This window comes from Alligator sinensis, unplaced genomic scaffold, assembly GCF_000455745.1.
Source record: "Alligator sinensis unplaced genomic scaffold, ASM45574v1 scaffold82_1, whole genome shotgun sequence".
Lineage (NCBI taxonomy): Eukaryota > Metazoa > Chordata > Crocodylia > Alligatoridae > Alligator > Alligator sinensis.
In genome coordinates, this window is record NW_005841860.1 from 1,012,361 (window position 1) to 1,030,571 (window position 18,211).

Consider the following 18,211-nt stretch of genomic DNA (forward strand, 5'->3'; position numbering starts at 1 on the left):
CAAAGAAGTGCGGGGGTTAGGGGAGAGGAGCCATGCCCACCCCCCCCCCCCCCCCCCACACACAGTTTCCCCCAGATAGGAAAGAAGACAAAAGATGTAGGGCAAAGTCTTAACCCTTTGAGGGGAGGACTGCATGCCTGGCCTCCAGTCCAGAGGCCTGGATCAGGTCTCCTAGGGCCCTTAGAGTCAACAGTGTGGTGCCATTTGAGCTGTGACCATATTCACAGGGGGTGGATGGTGAAGATTGGCTTGGGGCCAGTATCAGTTTCCCCCAGATAGGAAAGAAGACAAAAGATGTAGGGCAAAGTCTTAACCCTTTGAGGGGAGGACTGCATGCCTGGCCTCCAGTCCAGAGGCCTGGATCAGGTCTCCTAGGGCCCTTAGAGTCAACAGTGTGGTGCCATTTGAGCTGTGACCATATTCACAGGGGGTGGATGGTGAAGATTGGCTTGGGGCCAGTATCACCCCCTGGGCAATAGAGCTTGGGAGGATTAAAAGTCTGTCAGGGGTAGAGAGGCTGGGAACCATGCATCCTGGCATGCTGAATAACTGCAAATTTGTCTTTTTATCTCCATGCTAACAATACCCTTGTTCCACCCAGCTTGATCTAAGTAGAACAGCTCAAAGATAACACTCTCCTGAAGTCGCATAACTTTTAAGACACTTAGAGAGTACTTAGCACCCTTTGGACACTCCCATTTTAAGTGGCTTTAGAATGTTTTAAAGGTAACCTGTAACCCCATCTTCTGTACCTTTTCAGAAGACCAGTATCAGGCAAACTTGAAACAGGATAGCCCAATTCTATGAACCAATACAGGATAATTATCCTGAAATTCAAACATTGATTTTACTTCTGTCCTTCACTAGGCTTATAATTTTCTACTTAGCTTTTTCTGAGGAACCACAGGTAAGAGGCATCATTACTACAGTCCAACACCTCCACCTCATTGGGAGTTTTAAGGGCTGTAAGACTGGGCTTAATACTCATATAGAATACTTGTGATTAATTGGATACATTTATATTTGCATTTTTCTGAATTGTCTCAGAATACAATATTTGATAAGTATATGCAGAAGAAAGAGGTACGACTACATTCATGGTAGGACCTTGCGTGAAGCATCTACAATCATCTCACAAGTCTAGCATTTATATTTTCACAACTGCTTGAATGAGCTGATGGATGTGTTTTGGGTCCAACTATGTTAATAGAGTCAATGTGTTATAAACATCTGCTAGAATCCCTACGTAGTTTTAGACAATTTTAAAAAGAAAGCATAAAGTAAAATTATCTCATTTAAAGTACCTTGGCAGTCAGAACCCTGCTACTCAGATTCAATTTCACTTGAAGACATATAGTAGGACTTAACATATGCTGATAGATTAATCTGCCTTATCTTGGATCCTTTTAAGATAGTGGTCTTGGCATACTAATTGGCAAAATAATGTGGAGATGTCTTCAATGCATTATTCTCAGTGTCATTGTAATACAGAATGTAATTTTGTACTCTGAGGGTTTTAGAGTTTTTATCATCTATCACAACTGATACTTTTTAGATTTTGCATCTGTAAAAATCAGAAAAGAGGCTTATTTTTAGCTGGCTAAAGTTTTAAAATGAATTATATTCAACTAAGCAGACCAGACCACAAGAGAAATGGCCTGTCTCCTGAACTCAGTTCTTTATCTTAACTGTAAAATAGGAAACCAAAAAAGCCATTTTTTGATTCACAAGAAAACTGTGAAGTTACAAACTAGTTCTAATATCTATCATTTTACCTGCAGTTTTTAACATTTTATTTTCCATGGCAGAAATCAGAATGTTATGCTGAATTCCATTTACATAGAAAAGAGTTACCATCTCATTTAAAAGTTATTGAATTTCTGTATACCATTAGCAAGCAGTAATGCTTCACATTTAAATAAATCTAAATTACTATTCCTGTAATAAGAAAAATTCCATGGCAAGAATCTTGTGCTTGCAAGAGAAACACAATTTTTGCCTCTGGCTTTCAAGCTTTTTAGAAAACTGATTATTATTATTTCTATTGTGGCAGCACCAAACAGCTACTGTCCTAAAGTAGGATTATTCTCTTGGATTAAAGTAGGGTTATTGTCTAGAGAAGTACAAAAACTAGTTTCTGTCAAAGAGAAAAGTTATAATCTTATTCAAGGCCAACCAAATAGTGGTTACCCTGGGTAAAAAGCTTAGAAAAATAAGAAATTTTGATCATGCAAGCACACACAGGTATCAGTAAGTCAACCATGTATACATGGTAAAATAAGCAGGAAAATTTGCAACAACAGTCTTCTAAAAGACTACAAAATTAATCTTCACCCACATACAGGGGTTACATGCCTACCAGGAGAATTGTAGCCCTCCTGGTAGAAGCCATGAATATACAGGTGGTTCACACAGTTTCTCCCAGTACAAAAATGGTGTTCTGGGACAAAAATAATCCATCTCCCAACCGGAAGATGTCACTCCCAGGAGAAACTCTCCCAGGAAAACAAATACCTGTACACCTCCCCAGTGCTCAACTCCTCCCAGGGACCAGAAGTAATCCCACACCAGAGGAAAACTCCCATGCCTTCCGGAGACTGAGGTCACCCCAATCTGGAGAAGGTTCAAGGGACAGCTGCTTCTGCCCCTTCTGTAGATCAGAAGGGAGGAGCAGCTGCCCACTGTTCCCCACCAACTCCTGACACTACAGTCCCTAGTGTAAGGAGGGGGAAGAGAATTTCCCACACTGCTCCACCCTCCCTGGGAAAGGGAAGACTGGAGCAGCAGCTCCTCCCCATACTTTCCCCAGAGCAGGACCACCCATCACAACAAGGCGCAAGGAGAAAGGGAAAGAAAACAATTGCAGGCTGACCACCTGTACTGTTTTTACTCTTGGAGTCACTTTTAGTGGTGGAAATTTCCCACCGCTAGAAATGCGTACCTTTATGCAGTCTTAGTGAACTAAAGGAGCAACTCCACTAGTTCAGTCACTCATGCACAACTGAGCACACCTAACCCACTTCTGTTTACTAGGAAGAAATGCAACATATGGCATTTGTACTGGATTTTCAGACCCACCTATGGGAGTTTGTTACTCAATTTCTCTTTAGTTAGCAGCTGATTCCCTTTGAGACATGCATGACAGGGGTATGCAAAGCTTTGGTTGCCAATTCGATTTGGAGAAGATTTGGCCCGATTCAGCGGCCAAATCACAAATCCGAATAGAATTGGGAGACCCATAAGAAACTCTGAATTGATTTGGAAAAGTTTTGGAAAAAGATTCAGTGATTCAGAAAAGGTGGTCTTGTGGGGAAACAGAAACTGAGAAGAGGTGTGGGGGAAGGGGGGGAAGACTGCTCCGATATTGACATGTGTAGCTGACCAGTGACTGTGATCTTTCCCTGAGTTTCGTTCCAATCACAGTGCTCTGTGGGAGGGACATAGAAACAGCATATAAGGTTCTGTGTGAAGCCTTTCTGTCTCTTTGGTGAGCTGTTTGTCTAGAAACAACAGCGTGTGAAAGGTACTGGCTGTAGCAGCTGGCTTCCTAGTCAGCCTCTTCACTCTTTTGCTAGAGTCTCTATCTAGTCTCTTCTATCTAGTAAACACAGAAGATATAGTAAGCAGATAGAAGATACTGTAAACACACACACACGCACATATTAAACACATACAAGATACTACACTTGATCTGAGCCTTCAAGAGTACAAGAAGCGACACACACACACAGATTTTCCAGCTCAGCAAACATTATGAAGCATGCTGGAAAGGCAGGTGCCTGGTCTTCTGGCAGGAGAGGGAGAGGGGCTAGAGGGAGAGCTACAAGTTCTCCGTGCCCAAACTTAGATGCACCCTCTTCCCTAGCAACCATGAGGCTTCTGCTGCTAGTGGGAGCAAGCAAGTGGGAGCAGTACCCATGCCTACACCTGCGCCACCTCCACTAATACCAAAAATAGCCACCAGCACCAGCATGACAGTCTCCTCTACCCCAATTTCAGCTCCCAGCATGAGCCTCCCATTACCAGAGGAGGAGCTGGATCTGGAACCAGGGGAGCTCAGTGCCATAGCCAGGGAAATTCAGGGGAGGGAGGGAGGGGGAATCTGAACTTGTGCTCCACACCCCTCAAAGTTCCCCTACAGGCAGGTCTCTTCTGGAAGGCACTTCGTAAAAGGTTGTGGGAGCAGGTGGCTCCTTCCCCTGATGTTGTGCCTCTGCCTGCTGAGAAGGGGGATAAGGCAGGATCCCCACCCGCAACCCAGAAGTCGGGGGGAGAGTGTAGTGTGGGATCATTTTGAGTTGGCAGATGATCCCAGGTATGCTACCTGCCAGCACTGCCAAAGGCAGATCAGCTGGGGCAAGGAGGTGAAACACTTCACCACCACAGTGATGCTGCTGCATCTCAGGAGGCAGCACCCCCTTGCTCCTCCTCAGCCTGGCACCAGTGGGAGTGTGCCCAAAGGGAAGTCTACCTCTCGCTCCAAAGCCCTTGTCCCCATGAAGCAGAGGCAGGCCACCCTGGATCAGTGGGGGAAAGCCACAGACAAAGCGGGATGCATTGCAAGGTCGAGCGAGGTCACCCAGAGCATTGGGAAGATGCTTGCTCTGGATGGCCAGCCCTTCTCCTTAGTTGAGCGTCAAGGTTTCAGGTGGCTCATGGCACTCGTGGCCCCATCCTACTAAGTGCCTGCATGTACCACCTTTAGCAGGACGATGGTGCCCTCCCTGTATGAGGCATGCAGAGAGTACTTGAGGGAGCAGCTGCACAAGACAGGTCCACAGGTGGCCTTGCACTTCACCTCAGACATCTGGATCATGCCTACCTCTCCCTCATAGGGCACTGGTGTGATCAGTCAGTCTGTCAGTGGGCTCTCCTTCAAGTGTAGGTGATGAATGAGTCCCCCATGGCAATGGAGATCCCAGTGGCCATGAACTGCATGGTGCAGGGGTGGCTCATTGGGCAGGGCGCGCTCATCTGCAGGTTCATGGTCACCAACAATGGGGCCAATATGGTCAAGGTGGTCCTCCATGATGCCAGCTTTGTTGGCATCCACTGTGTGGCACACAAGTTCCACCTCATTGTCAGGGATGGCTTGGAGGGTGACAGGGCTGCCGGTGACGGTGCCATCATGACCAGCCAGCTTATTTCAAGATGCCATAAGGTGGTGGACTACTTCTACCTGAGTACACAAGGGGGCAAGATGCTACAAGATAAACAGGCAGAGCTGAGCATCCCACAGCACAAAATCATGCACAATGTGGAGACTTGGTGGAATTCTACATACTTGACTCTAGAAAGGGCCCCTGTTACAGGCTACCATACCTGCTGTTTTCATCCTGCTGCACCTTAACACACACACACACACACACACACACACACGACACAAGTTTAGCTTGTGATTGAGCAACAGAAGGCCATCCATGAGATGACCTTGCTTGGGGAGATTGGGATCAGCGGCCCCCTTAACAAAACAGAGTGGGAGATCATCTCCCAGATCTCAGTGGTCCTCAAGCTGCTCCTCAAGGCCACCAAGACCCTCAGCACTGGCTATGTCCTCCTTAGCCAGGTGATCTCTGTAATGAAGGAGCTTGAGAAATGAACTTGCAGGGGATCAATGTTCCTGGCTGGAGCAAGCTGCTGTCACCAGAGGTGCAGGCACTGGTGAAGCGGCTCAAGGAGGGCATCAAAAAACAGCTGGATCTGTTGCAGACCAGTATGGTCCACATGCTGGCAGCCATGTATGACCCGAGGGTGAAGGGGAGTGTGTGCCTGTAAAACCCTGGATCACTAGACGGGGGTGCTGGTGAATAGAGTCAGGGAGGCAGAAGGGCAGAGGTCGGGGGATGTGGAAGAGGGGGATCCACTTTCCCGTACCAGCACTCCCAGCACCAGCCAGTCTCCTCCATGACAGCCACTGCCAATGTGGGCCAAGGGCATGGCTTCAATGGTGGGATCCAGAGGCACCAGACCCCAGCCTCGGGCAGGTAGTGTGGAGACTTGGTGGCTATTTATCTCATCGAGGACATGGAGCAGCTGGACTGTGACCCCTTAGCCTATTGGGCAAGCTGCAGCCAGATGTGGCAGGATCTGGCTACAGTTGCCCAGGAACACCTGTCCTGTCCACCAACCAGTGTTCCAAGAGAGATGGTGTTCGCATTGCTGGAGATGTTGCAACACCCCACCACACCTCCTTGGATCCTAGGTGAACCTTCTGCTGCTAGGGTTCACCAAGTTCCACCTGCATACAGAGCAAGTACCACCCTCCCCGCTCTGTCTGCACCTATTTCCTTTTTAATTTTTTTTAAAACCATTTAATGCCCCACTCTCAGAGCTAGAGGTGGTACTCACTGTATCACCAGCTATCAGGGGAAGAACAATCTCCCTGCTGAGCTCCCATGCCAGGATGAACTTGGAGGTATGGACTAGGGCAGGGGTGGGCAAATGCAGCCCGTGGGCCAGATGTGGCCTGCCAGGCTATTCCATCCAGACCGTGGGGCCCCTGAAAAATTTAGAAAATTAATATTTATCTGCCCCTGGCTGCCTGTCATGCAGCCCTTGATGACTTGCCAAAACTCAGTAAGCAGCCCTCCACCCGAAATAATTGCCCACCCCTGGACTAGGGCTATGGGGAAGGAAGAGGCTCCAGGTCCTGGGCATGACCTAAAACTGTACCCTGCCAGGGTCGGGAGGCCTGGTGGGACTGCCAGAGCATAGGAACCCCCCAAAAGTGCCAGGACCACAAACTTCCCTGGTAAAAGCCGGGTAGGCCTTATACCTCCAGCCACCACATGCCTTATAACCTCCAGCCACCACACACATGCACAGTCCTGGCTGGGGAAAGCCCAGACCTATAAGATCTTTGAGAAGCTTGCTGGTTGCAGTGGAGTTGCAAGGCTCCAGGTGAGCTTAGCTGCCTGGGATGCAGTCTGCGAGGCATGGGCCACAGTTTTAAGGGAGGTATGAAGCTGCAGAACGGAAGTTACCCCTAGACATCAGGGGCCTAAATGGGCAGCCTCCCTTCCCTGGGAAATATCTGAATTGGTTTTCCATCAAGGCGTGGCATGAAAAAGAGGGGCGGGCAGTTGGCCCAGAAACAGGTGGGCGGACCAAGATCTCACCCACACTGGGAAGGCCCCCTGTTCTTCCTGGACGGACTGAATAGTGATGAAGCCAGAGGCTGGTATGCATGCAAGAAAGCTAGTTACTGAAAATGTGAATTGAGGTGTCAGGGGGTGAGGGACAGGCTGGGAATGGGGGGAGAAGGGGCAAGTAGCAGGTAAAAGTGGAAAGGTACCTGGGGAGTCAGTTGCTGTCATAAATCCAATGTCTGTATTAAGTCCATGAGTTTTTTTTATCTACGAGGCTGATGCAGTGCAGTTCATAGGCTCATCTGTGAAAAGTGCTTTGCAAATTCCCTTTGAGGATCAGGCCTGAGAGATTGGAGACAGAGTGGCTTTCTTGTGAGAAATGTGCCCCCACAGGTAGTTTCATAGATTCATAGATACTCGGGTTGGAAGGGACCTCAACAGATCATCAAGTCCCACCTCAGCCTAGTTGGGTATTCTTGTCTGTAATAGATTTCCAATGTGCATTCATTCTTGTGCACAGTTGTTTTCCATCAGGGCATTTAGTGCACTGGATGAGATATATAACATTTCAGGATGTGTAGTTATAAGATCTAGAAGTGGTGATGGTTCTGTTGTGGGGTGTAGTAATTGTGGGGGTACTGGCAATATGTTGGCAGGTTTTGTATTTCTTATCATGGCATGGTCTGGATCCATTCAGTGTGTTTTGGACTGTAAGAAGTTGGTTTGTGGTGATGGTTCGGTGCTTCACTGGTTAGCGAAGTTCGGTGGTTGTTTGAATTTACAAACCACTTTTCACAGACGAGGCTATGAACTTCACTTCATCAGCCTCCTGGAAACAACAAACTCATGGACTCAGTATAGACACTGGATTTATGACACACTATAACCTGCCTGATATCTGACTCCCCAGGTACCTCTCCATTTTTACCTGGCTGCTACAGTCCCCTTCCCCTTCCCCCAGCCTCTCTCTTACTCCCTGATGCCTCAATTTACATTTTTACTGACTGGCTTTCTTGCCTGCAGCCCAGCCTCTTGGCTTCTTTACTATTCATTCCACACAGGAAGAGCGCACACAACAACTGCAGATGCTTCCTCAGCCTGACAAAGGGTTTTTAAACCCAAAAGCTTACTAAGATATATGTTTCCAACTATTTAGTTGGTCTAATAAAAGATATCAGAGGTACCCTTGACTGGTCCATACTGGGGCCAGGACCCAAAGCGGGGTCAAAGCACCAGGGGCCCACCATGAGGGAAGGCCCAGAGCAAGAAACTCAGAATTCTGACTGACCTGAAGGCAGGGCTAGGGCTTAAGGGGGAGCCAAAGGTCCCAGAGAGGGGACCACAACTGGAGGGGGTGAAGAATTCAATGTGTGAGGCATGGGCCATGGTGTTAAGGGAGGTACGGAGCTGTGGAATGGATGTCACCCCAGAACACCTAAATGGACAGCCTCCTGCCTGGGAAACATCTGAATCAGTTTTCCATCAAAGTGTGGCAGGAAAAAAAGGGACAGGCTGTTGGCCCAGAAACAGGTGGGCAGGCAGAGATCTAACCAGCACTGGGAAGGGCCCCTGTTACAGGCTACCATACCTGCTGTTTTCATCCTGCTGCACCTTAACACACACACACACACACACACGACACAAGTTTAGCTTTGAACAGTTTGAGGTGCAGATTCACAGAAACTCTTGCACCCTTCTCCTTGAAACTTGGCAGGCTTCATGACCTCAAAAGGGGCTACCATCCCTGCTGTTTTCATTCAAATATGCCACAAAATGACAAAGTTATAGGTATTTCAGTAATTCCCCGTTACAATCTATGGCCAGTCACCGAATCTCTCTGAATCAGCGCTGAATCTTTCGAAGCAAGTTCGACCAAAACAATTCGGGACAGTGACCCAAATCTCCGAATCAAATCACTGTCCTCCAAATCAGCTGAATCCAAATTAAATACTTCCCTATTCTCACAGACCTAACACATGAATCCTACTCTTGGTATACCAAGTAGCACAATTAGACTTTGTCCACACTGGCTGGGAAAACCATGGTAGCACTTGTGTAACAGTAATTACAATTAACCATGGATAATCCAAGTAAAGAGGAAGCAGCAGGATTCAAAAAACAGCTCTTGATTGTAAAGGCCAACAAGGAACATAAATGCTCTCTAAATTAGAGGAGTTTTTAGATCTAACTCTACAATTAATTTTTGTAACAAAAACTCAGTTAAGTTAACATAATCAGAAAGCATGCGCTTACCTTTTCCATCACCAGATTGATCTTTTTAATGTTGGAAGTGTAGAGTATCTTTCCATGTAGCAAGGGCTTCAGGAAGGTCCACAGCAAAGCCCCATTAGTCGACTGCAAAATTTCTTGATAAAGCTGCAAGCAAAATGGAGCTGTGAGGGCAGGAAGGGAGAGATGGGGGGGGGGGAAAACACATTTAAAAGAGATTATTCGAGTGGGTGATTTGTTCAGTGACAAAATGCCAATGTACTTCAACATAAGGTCCTACCCTGCGAGTTACTGCAAAGCTTCAGTTCTCAGGGCCTGGATACACAACACATTTATACCAGTGTCAATTATACTGGAATTAAAGAGGAGCAGGTATTCCAGGGTATTTGCTCACAGTAGGCATTATTAAAGTGCCTAAACCAGAAGGGAAAACAAGTAATAGCTCATTTCTGCCTATAACAAAGTATTAACCCCAGAAACCTGTGAATACACAACATACACACTGATACAGTTTTAATCCTGATTTTTCTGAGATGAATTTTCCACCTAATTTAAATTAGTTAAGCCTCCATAGATTGCATGGCCACACTTTGTTTATAGCAGCATAAAGGGGATTATACCAGTGAAAACATGTCATGAGTCTAGGCCCCAAGTGTACTGTTATTACTGCTTAATGGATATATTAAATTTGTTTATCCAGAGTTTGCTATGAGTTGTTGAGGACCCAAAACCTCTACTTAAAATCAAAGGCCATCAGGACTCAAAGAGCTTTGGGCCTAGATTCCATGGGCCAACAGGCACCTTTCAGTCCCATGTCTCTTAGTTAAAATACTTCATAATCTGCCCATATCTGAAAATCTCTGTATGTTACCACTTCAGAGTGAAACAACATGCAAAGTACACATAAATAAAGTGACTGCTGAAGAAACAAGCACTGCTATAAAATGTCATGCAATTCAAAAGCTCTTTAAGATATGGGAGACCAGATATACAAGAGAAGGTGACTTGTGAATCTAATCAGCAGCTTGTTTTCTTATGTAACTTGGCTCTCTTTATAAAGAAAGATAGCAAGGACTCTATTTCAGAAAGCTGCAGAGAGCTGCAGCTGTAACATTGAACTGAATGGTGCTTAATTTTTTTTTTTTTTTTAATCAATCAGTTTCAACTACTTAACTGAAAAACGTGTTCTCACTACCTAAGAACACATGATAAACAAGTTTTAATTATGGATATTTGTCCTTTAGAATCTCATTCCAAAATATGGTCCCAGTCCTTCCCAGAGAGATTTCAGCAGGCACAGGGAGATAGATACTCTTTGCAGGAACAGTCCCTATATAGCAGTCCCTATATAGCTGTGCTTTGCTTTTATCAGGCATCTTTGCTAGCAGCTGATTTGGAAATATTTCATATTTATCATACAGTAGAAATATAATGTTAGAACACCTCTGTGAAGCACATGAGTATTATCATCTGCATTTCACCATGAAGAATGGACTTCAGAAAGCTAAAAGGACCTGCCTAAAACCAGTAAGTGCAAGTCAGAAATATCATAATGACTAAGGATTTTCTAGCTCACCGTCCTTTGCCAATATCACACCATAATTCTGTCTTTAAGAAGGTAAGCCATTTTTAAAAAGACATGGTAACTGCAGAAAAATTAAACATAGGCTCCAAGGGGACTAGACAAGTATAACAGTATTTACACAGCACATAACATTTGTTAATCCTAAACAAACATGGATATTTAGCATGCTGTCCAGTGTTTTGGGGCATAAGGCTAGAAGCCATAAGTTCAATGATTAGTGTACAGAAGGAAGGGCCACTGAGAATCAGACTGACTTGTTATATGATTTTAGGCATACTTTCCCTTTGCCTTATTCTATATGTAAAACATAACAGTATCTACTTCCTAGTAAGGGTGTGCAAAGGGGGCCCTATTCAATTCAAATTCGCATTCAGCCCGAATCAGGGGCAGTGATTCTATTTGTTGATTGGGATCACTGTCCCTGATCGATTCGGCTGAATCTGTATCTGAAGATTCGATGCCAATTCAGAGAATAAGTGAGTCAGGCAAAAAAACAGCTTTAAAAGTTTTTTTCTACATACCTCGAGGTACCAGCGCAGCTTACTGGGGCACATGGAGCATCCTACAGGAGTGCATGGGGGCCCCCCACATGCTCAGCAGCAAACCCAGAAGTGGACCAGAAGTACTTCCAGTCCACCTCCAGGTCTGCCGGGGAATATGCTGGGGGGCCCCCCTGCACCACCCCCAGCTCAGCAATTGGCTGCAGGGGGACCCTGGGTACCCCCCCCCCAGACTCAGGCAGCACCAGTCGCTGGGCCAGGATGGCACAGGGGGGCCCCTCTACACTCCCCAGTGGACCCAGAAGTGGACTGGAGATTAAAGGGTCCTCTGATTCAGTTTGGATTCAGAGATTTGGCCAGTGAATTGGGCCAAATCTCCGCCGAATCAAATCAGGGACTGAAGCTTCGTACAGCCCTACTTCAAAGTAGAGTTGCGAGCACCAACAAGAATAGGTGTTTCCAGGACATTTCATAGCAGTACTATCATACTGGGGTTTTTTATAGCGACTATGCCAATAGGACCCAGCACTCAAGTACACCCTTTCCAGACCTGTCTGTAGTCTCACTCAAAATTGGAAATACACCAGGGAGGGTGGCTCTAGGCTCGTTCCCTCTGCCTAAGCCCCTAGTCTCCAGCAGGTTTGATAGTGGGCACTAGAAGGGGAGTACAGAGCAGTCATATCAGGTTACTGCTAAGCTTGGAATATGCCTGAGGGCATGAGTGGGTGGGTTGGGCCTCTTCACACCCTTACTGGTGCTTTGAGGTTCTGCAGCAGAAATATAGACAAAGCCAATGTAGCCCACTTCTTGCATAGGTCTCTATAAGAAAAAGTTTATGGCAACATGAGGTCAAGAGGAGTCCAGGGAAAGAACTGTGCCCCAGAAAAGTGCAGTTGCATCATTGATGTTTGGGGAAAACTGTCTGTTCTTGGCCCTGTATGGATGTAATATTTCAACCTCAGTTCAGTTGTAATAAAGACTGGCACCAGACACTGCACATCTACACGGGTGGTGGGGTATTACCAGGCAGTCTCAGCATTACCTTCCTGGACAGATAATAGAATTGTAAGAGGGTGGCCTGTGGGTTTATATGTAGGTCAACACCCCCTCATGGCTGCCAACAGGGCAATCTAATAACATCTTGTTAATATTTTATGGTTAATTCCCAAACCTAGTAATGATGATGACTAGAGGAAAGCTAGTCAAATATTGCTGAAGCCTATTCGGATACATAGGGATGAGAACGAAGATAATAGCAGGGAATGGACAACTTATTTTACTAACGTGGAGTACAGTAAGGTAGCCAAACATTTCTATGACACCAAAATAGGAGGAAAAAATGCATCCTTCTCTGATTGTATTCCCAAAGCCTTAATATGTCACCATAAAATAATACTAAAGTTCACAAAAAAGCGGAACAATGCCAAGTCGTACGCTTCTATCTAAAAATGTTTTTAATATTAAATATTCTATGATCTTCCAATAAATATGCCATCTCTAAGACAAGAATATCCTATTTATGATTATTTACAGGGATACAAAAAGTAACCTGACTTACTTGTTTCCATAATTATATCTTAGCAATAAAATGTGCATCAGTAATTTCAGAATTGCAATGCCAACTAGTTCAAATGAAGTTGCTATTTCAACATTTCCATTTAAGATGCAAAAATGTCAGTAAATGTGCATGTATGCAATTTATTATTGAACTTTCTCTTACTTGAGTCTTTGGGAATGCTGTATTTTGCCATATCCTCCTCCAAGAGTTCTGTGATTCTGGGCATGTCAATGAACATGTTGGCATTGCTGAAGAATGAAGATTCCTCTTTACAGACTGCCTTGATTACTGACTGAAGGGATCCAATAGCAGAACTTCTCGATTGACCACCCTGTAAGAACTAAACAACAATTACAAAGGACTAGAAACCCAATTGAAACAGAGCTGCCTTGGACTATCCACTAAACACTTAGTTTGTTCCAGTGGTAGCTCATACACTCATCTTCATTACTGAATCTGAGGAAGTCAACAAAGCATGAGCATTCAGACTGGCTACAAGAAATGATGCACACTGTGCTCTTTTCTGTTCTCATGACAACCTTTTTCACAGAAAAAATATCAACCACTCTAATCACCAGTGGACTCTTGTGAAAAGCAGTGCCATAATATACTACTTTTTAATCTTTCAAACCAGTCATATTTTTCTGGCTTGACTAGGCAGAAAAAGAATAGGAACATCAGGACAACCAGACTGTGGGCTCCTGGATTACACTGTCATTTTTCACAGTCTGCTGTCCTCAGCAGAACAGGCGTGGGACAGAACACATTATACCTCTGGCAAAGATTATGAAGATAGCAGCAATAATAAACAGAGAACATCTTTACCTGACAGAAATGTTTCCCATGAAAACAAGAGCTTTGATAAAATAAAAAAAATCCCCAAAATATTAAAGTGTAGGTGTGGTTTAAAAAAAAAAGTTGTCAAAGAGAAGATGATCTAAGTTATCACTTGTGCTCTTTAAATTTTGTCCCCTTTAGTTGTTACAGGTATCAGGGGGCTTTTTCCACCTTCCTTAGAAGTATTGGGTGTTGCCTGCAGAAAAGGCTGGGGTTTTTGACTGTGGTGCACTGATACTCCCTCTAGAATTAGAAACTAGAGGTTCCCTGTCCCAGGGGTCTTGTCCCTCTGTTCAGGGTCAGCCTAATGGCCACATTCAAGATCAGGAAGCGATTTTACCCCATAAATTGGCATGGATTGTTAGGGTTTTTGTCTTCCTTTGTGGTGGGAGGCATGGTTCTCTTCTTTGGATCACTTGAGTCTAGCTCAGCAGCAATTCACTGACAGTGCTTTACTTGTGGAAAGTTAGGATGTTCTTGGTGTTTTTGTGCAAATGTGCCTTGTAGTTATGACAGGTTATTAGGAATATGTTAGACAAACTCTTGTATAGGGTGCTTTGCCTGCCATGACTGCTTGAAGTCCCTTCTAGCCCTTCTTTTCTATGATAATGTGATCAAGGTCAAAGGTCCATTAGAGCCTAAAAGCCCACTGAGCTGGTGTAGATAAGGTACTCCAATTTCTGTAGGCAATGGCACGTGAGTAAATGACATGGCCAGTGTCATACCTGGCCACCTTTGACTCCCAGCCCAAATGATCAGGTACATGTACATCTTGATCAAATGGGGGCTACCTTCAAGTACAGATCAGGACTTGAACTCACACCTCTGAAGTTGCAGTAAGATACCTTTGCCACTCTGCCATGTGCCCCTCTATATATTAGTTTGAGTCATATTGGTACCTTCAGTTAAACAGAAGTCATAGGAATATTTCAGCCACTTCTTCAGAGCTGATGCTACTATTTAAGAACAACTGACTGCTTTTATGGCTTGTGCACCATCAAATTAATGTTCAAATTAATTGTTCACTTACAACTGTTCAACTGTATAGCCAACAGTGAGATTGCATGGTTGAACCTGAGGACATAAATAGAGGACAACTGTACTGCAAATGAGTAACACAGAACCTGGACATTTACATCATTGTAATCAACCTTTATGTTGGGTAAGCAAGGAGCAGATACAAGACATACACCTTTATGCCAGTGTGCTTTCCTTGAATCTGGTGCATTATCCCATGGGAAACGGCAGTGAAACTACAGCACTGTAAGTTAAAGTGCTTGCAACTTATCCCTTGGATAGACATTTGCTCAATACAAGTTATTATGCACTCTCCTGCCAAGTAGCAAGGCATTGTCATAGCCACCTACTGCATGCAGGTAGCTGGGAAAATTTATAATCTGCCTGCTCCAATGTATACAAAGTATCTGATCAGTATACAAAACCAACCTAAAAATTACACCACTATAAATATACTGTTTCCTTCAGGTCCCAGACACATTTGGCTGGCTTCATATTTATTCCTGTGGCAGATGCATATGTCAGAAAGAACAGAATTACACTTTCAGATCTCAATTTGAGATTGCAAGACTGGAACTCGTAGGGGAGGGGGAGAACCATGCGATAAACTGTATGTGTTTGATATTGAAATAAGTGGATCACAACAAATAAGAAACATGATGGGGTTTTTTTGCTTATTTTAAACAAAGCCAGTTTTCAAAGTAGAACTATGCTTTAAATTTCATAATTGGTAGGGTCAGAAGGGACCTGAGCAGATCATCAAGTCTGACCCCCTGCCATGGGCAGGACAGAAAGCAAGCTGGGGTCAAACGACCCCAGCCAGGTGATTATCTAGGCTCCTTTTGAAGAACCCCAGAGTAGGAGCACCACTTCCCTTGGAAGTTGGTTCCAGATCCTAGCCGCCCTCACTGTGATAAGGTGTGGTCAGTTTGGAAGCCATGACATTATGAATGATTTATATTGATTAAGAGAGAAATCTTTTTAGTAATCTTGATGCAGTGCAATGGAGTATTATTTAAAAACAGTGTTCACTGCCCCAGGCACCTGATTTTTTGTCTTCACTTTCAGTGAATATTATAGCAAATAAATTATAACTAGCTCTTAAATAACCCTATGAACCATAGAATTCAAATGAATTTGGTGATAGGAGTGCTCATCAAAAGAGTGAATTTTATATACTGCAGAATATTCGAGAAAAATCAATCCTGAATTCTTAGTCATGGCTACTTGAGTTAGAAACCTGATTCTAAGGATCAGACTCATCTAATCAAGGAGCAGAAACAGAACAACTCCCCAGCAGTCAAGAGGAGGGAACCCCTGTGAGCCCAATCAAAATAGTCTGAATTTTAAATCTTCACAATAGCATGCATAATAAGGTGTTTCTAATAAAGGTTGTGGCCAGTTATTCCTGAATGATTCAGCTGAGAGACTTCACCAAATAGTCACTGACCTAACCAGAGCATATTCTAGTCTTGGCTTATTATTGGTAAGCAATAAGGACAATGAAAACTAGCTGGCCACAGAAAATTACCTTAGACTGAGTGATCAGAAGTTTAGTTTAAATTAAATAGAAACATAGATCTGTACCTAAGGTTTTTAGATTTCAAAAGGCCAAACTGAGAAATAAGGGAACCAGGTAGTGAAATTAACTAGCTCAAGTGTTTAGATATGATGATGATTTCGATTTTGGATCTTTGCCTTAAAATTCTATCTAGAATATCCATCCCAGCCATGTAGTAAAAGTGTGGGAGGAAGGACCTTATAAGTTGAATAGCCACATCAAAAAGGATATTTGACAGAAGTAGAAAGCCTCCAATGGGAAAAAGGGCTAGAAAAGCAAAGAAATCCTTGGGAATCAAAGTCTAGGGATAAAGTAAGAATTACCAAAAATCAAGATGATTTAAACTTTACAAATGATATTAAGACAAAGAATAAAAGGATCCCTACCCTCATAAATAAGACAAACAAGGAAAGGGAAGTGTGGTGAAGATGGCTGGAAATTAAAGATACTCTAAGTATGGCTCCAAAACTAGATGAATACCTGACTTCAGGGCAAGATTAGCAGAAACAGGATAATAGCAAAAAGTGCAAGATTGCACTTCAGGACCATGGATTTCTCTAGCAAGAGACTTATCAATAGTAATTGATAGAGGAGGAGAAAGACCAAGGTATATTAAAAATCCTATAATGAGGTCTGTACCACCAACGTAATGCAGCCATAACAAAGTAAGAGCAATGTTTCATGGAGTATTTGGGGGAGAAATAAGGAAGCATACATGGCATTATACAGGACGCTGAGTCCTTATCTAGAACAATGCAGACAGATCATTTTTGTCAAAGAAAAAAGATCAGGGAAATAGAGAGCCTATCTAACAAGAGATAGGCTTGTGAGAGGAAACCTGGCTTTCACTTTCCTAACAAGCTGAGAGGGGCTAGGATTCCTCTCTATAAACACAGATCTAACAGGCAGACAGATGAACTATTAGAACTAAAAAGTATGGTTAGCTCACGAATAAATAAGTCCTGGCCATGAATAAATTTATTCTCAAAGGGCAACTCTACATATACAATTAATCATGATTAAAGTTACTGTGCATTAACCTAATGTGCAGTAACGGATTTTTGGCAAGTGTCTACATGTCTACACTCGGGAACCAGCAGCTGGAAGGAGAGGATCCAGGCACACGTGTGTCCCGCACGCACGTGTGCCCCCTTACTAACTTGCTGACCGGAGGCGGCGGCGGCAGCGGCGGCAGCAGCAGCAGCAGCAAAGGAATCGGCAGTGGAGGCAGCAACAGCTGATCCCCCAAAAGTAAGTGGGGCAGAGGGACCCAGCACAGCTGAGCCGGATCCGGAGGGGAAGCCCCCCGGGTCCCATATAGCTGAGCCGGTAGGGAGCCGCGCTCCCGAGCCACGCAGTGCGAACAGGGCGCACAAACAGGCGCGCTCTGTAAGAGCACGCTGGCGTTTGCGCCGGTGGGCGCGCAGGAAGGGCCAGGAGAGAGACTCCTGTAAGGGTAGGGCGTAGACACCACACAGATCTACAAAGAGCAGTTATAGAATGGTGTCGACGAGGAGTGCTGCTAGGTCCTCTGCCCAAGGGGCCAAGCCTACCCGGGGCTGGTCTGAGGCCTCCACCCAGACCGAGGCCATGGGGGAGCTGATGTCCCCCTACCTCCTGGCCCGCGGGGGATCCCCAGCAGGGTCGGGGGGGCAGAGATTGGGGGCCCCCACACCTGTCCAGCAGGAGCCCATCTTAGGGCTCTGGAGGCGCAGGTGAGGGAGCTCCGGGAGGAGGTTAGCAGGCTGAGGGGTATCAGGGAGGCGGAGGATGAAATTGACAGCTATTTCTTTTCCCTGCAGGACCAGGCACCTAAGGAAGAAGCATCCCGGGGAG

The 18,211-nt window shown here is 44.9% G+C and overlaps 1 protein-coding gene across 1 annotated transcript in view; it reads right to left on the reverse strand.

Moving 5' to 3' along the window:
* Window positions 1–18,211, reverse strand: part of ABCA13 (ATP binding cassette subfamily A member 13) — a 351,606-nt gene that overhangs the window by 228,237 nt on the left and 105,158 nt on the right. The window contains exons 27-28 of the mRNA XM_014524731.2: window positions 13,123–13,300; window positions 9,342–9,481 (exon numbers count right to left, since the gene is read on the reverse strand). Of these exons, the coding sequence (XP_014380217.1) occupies window positions 9,342–9,481; window positions 13,123–13,300 (318 nt within the window). The remainder of the gene's footprint in view (window positions 1–9,341; window positions 9,482–13,122; window positions 13,301–18,211) is intronic.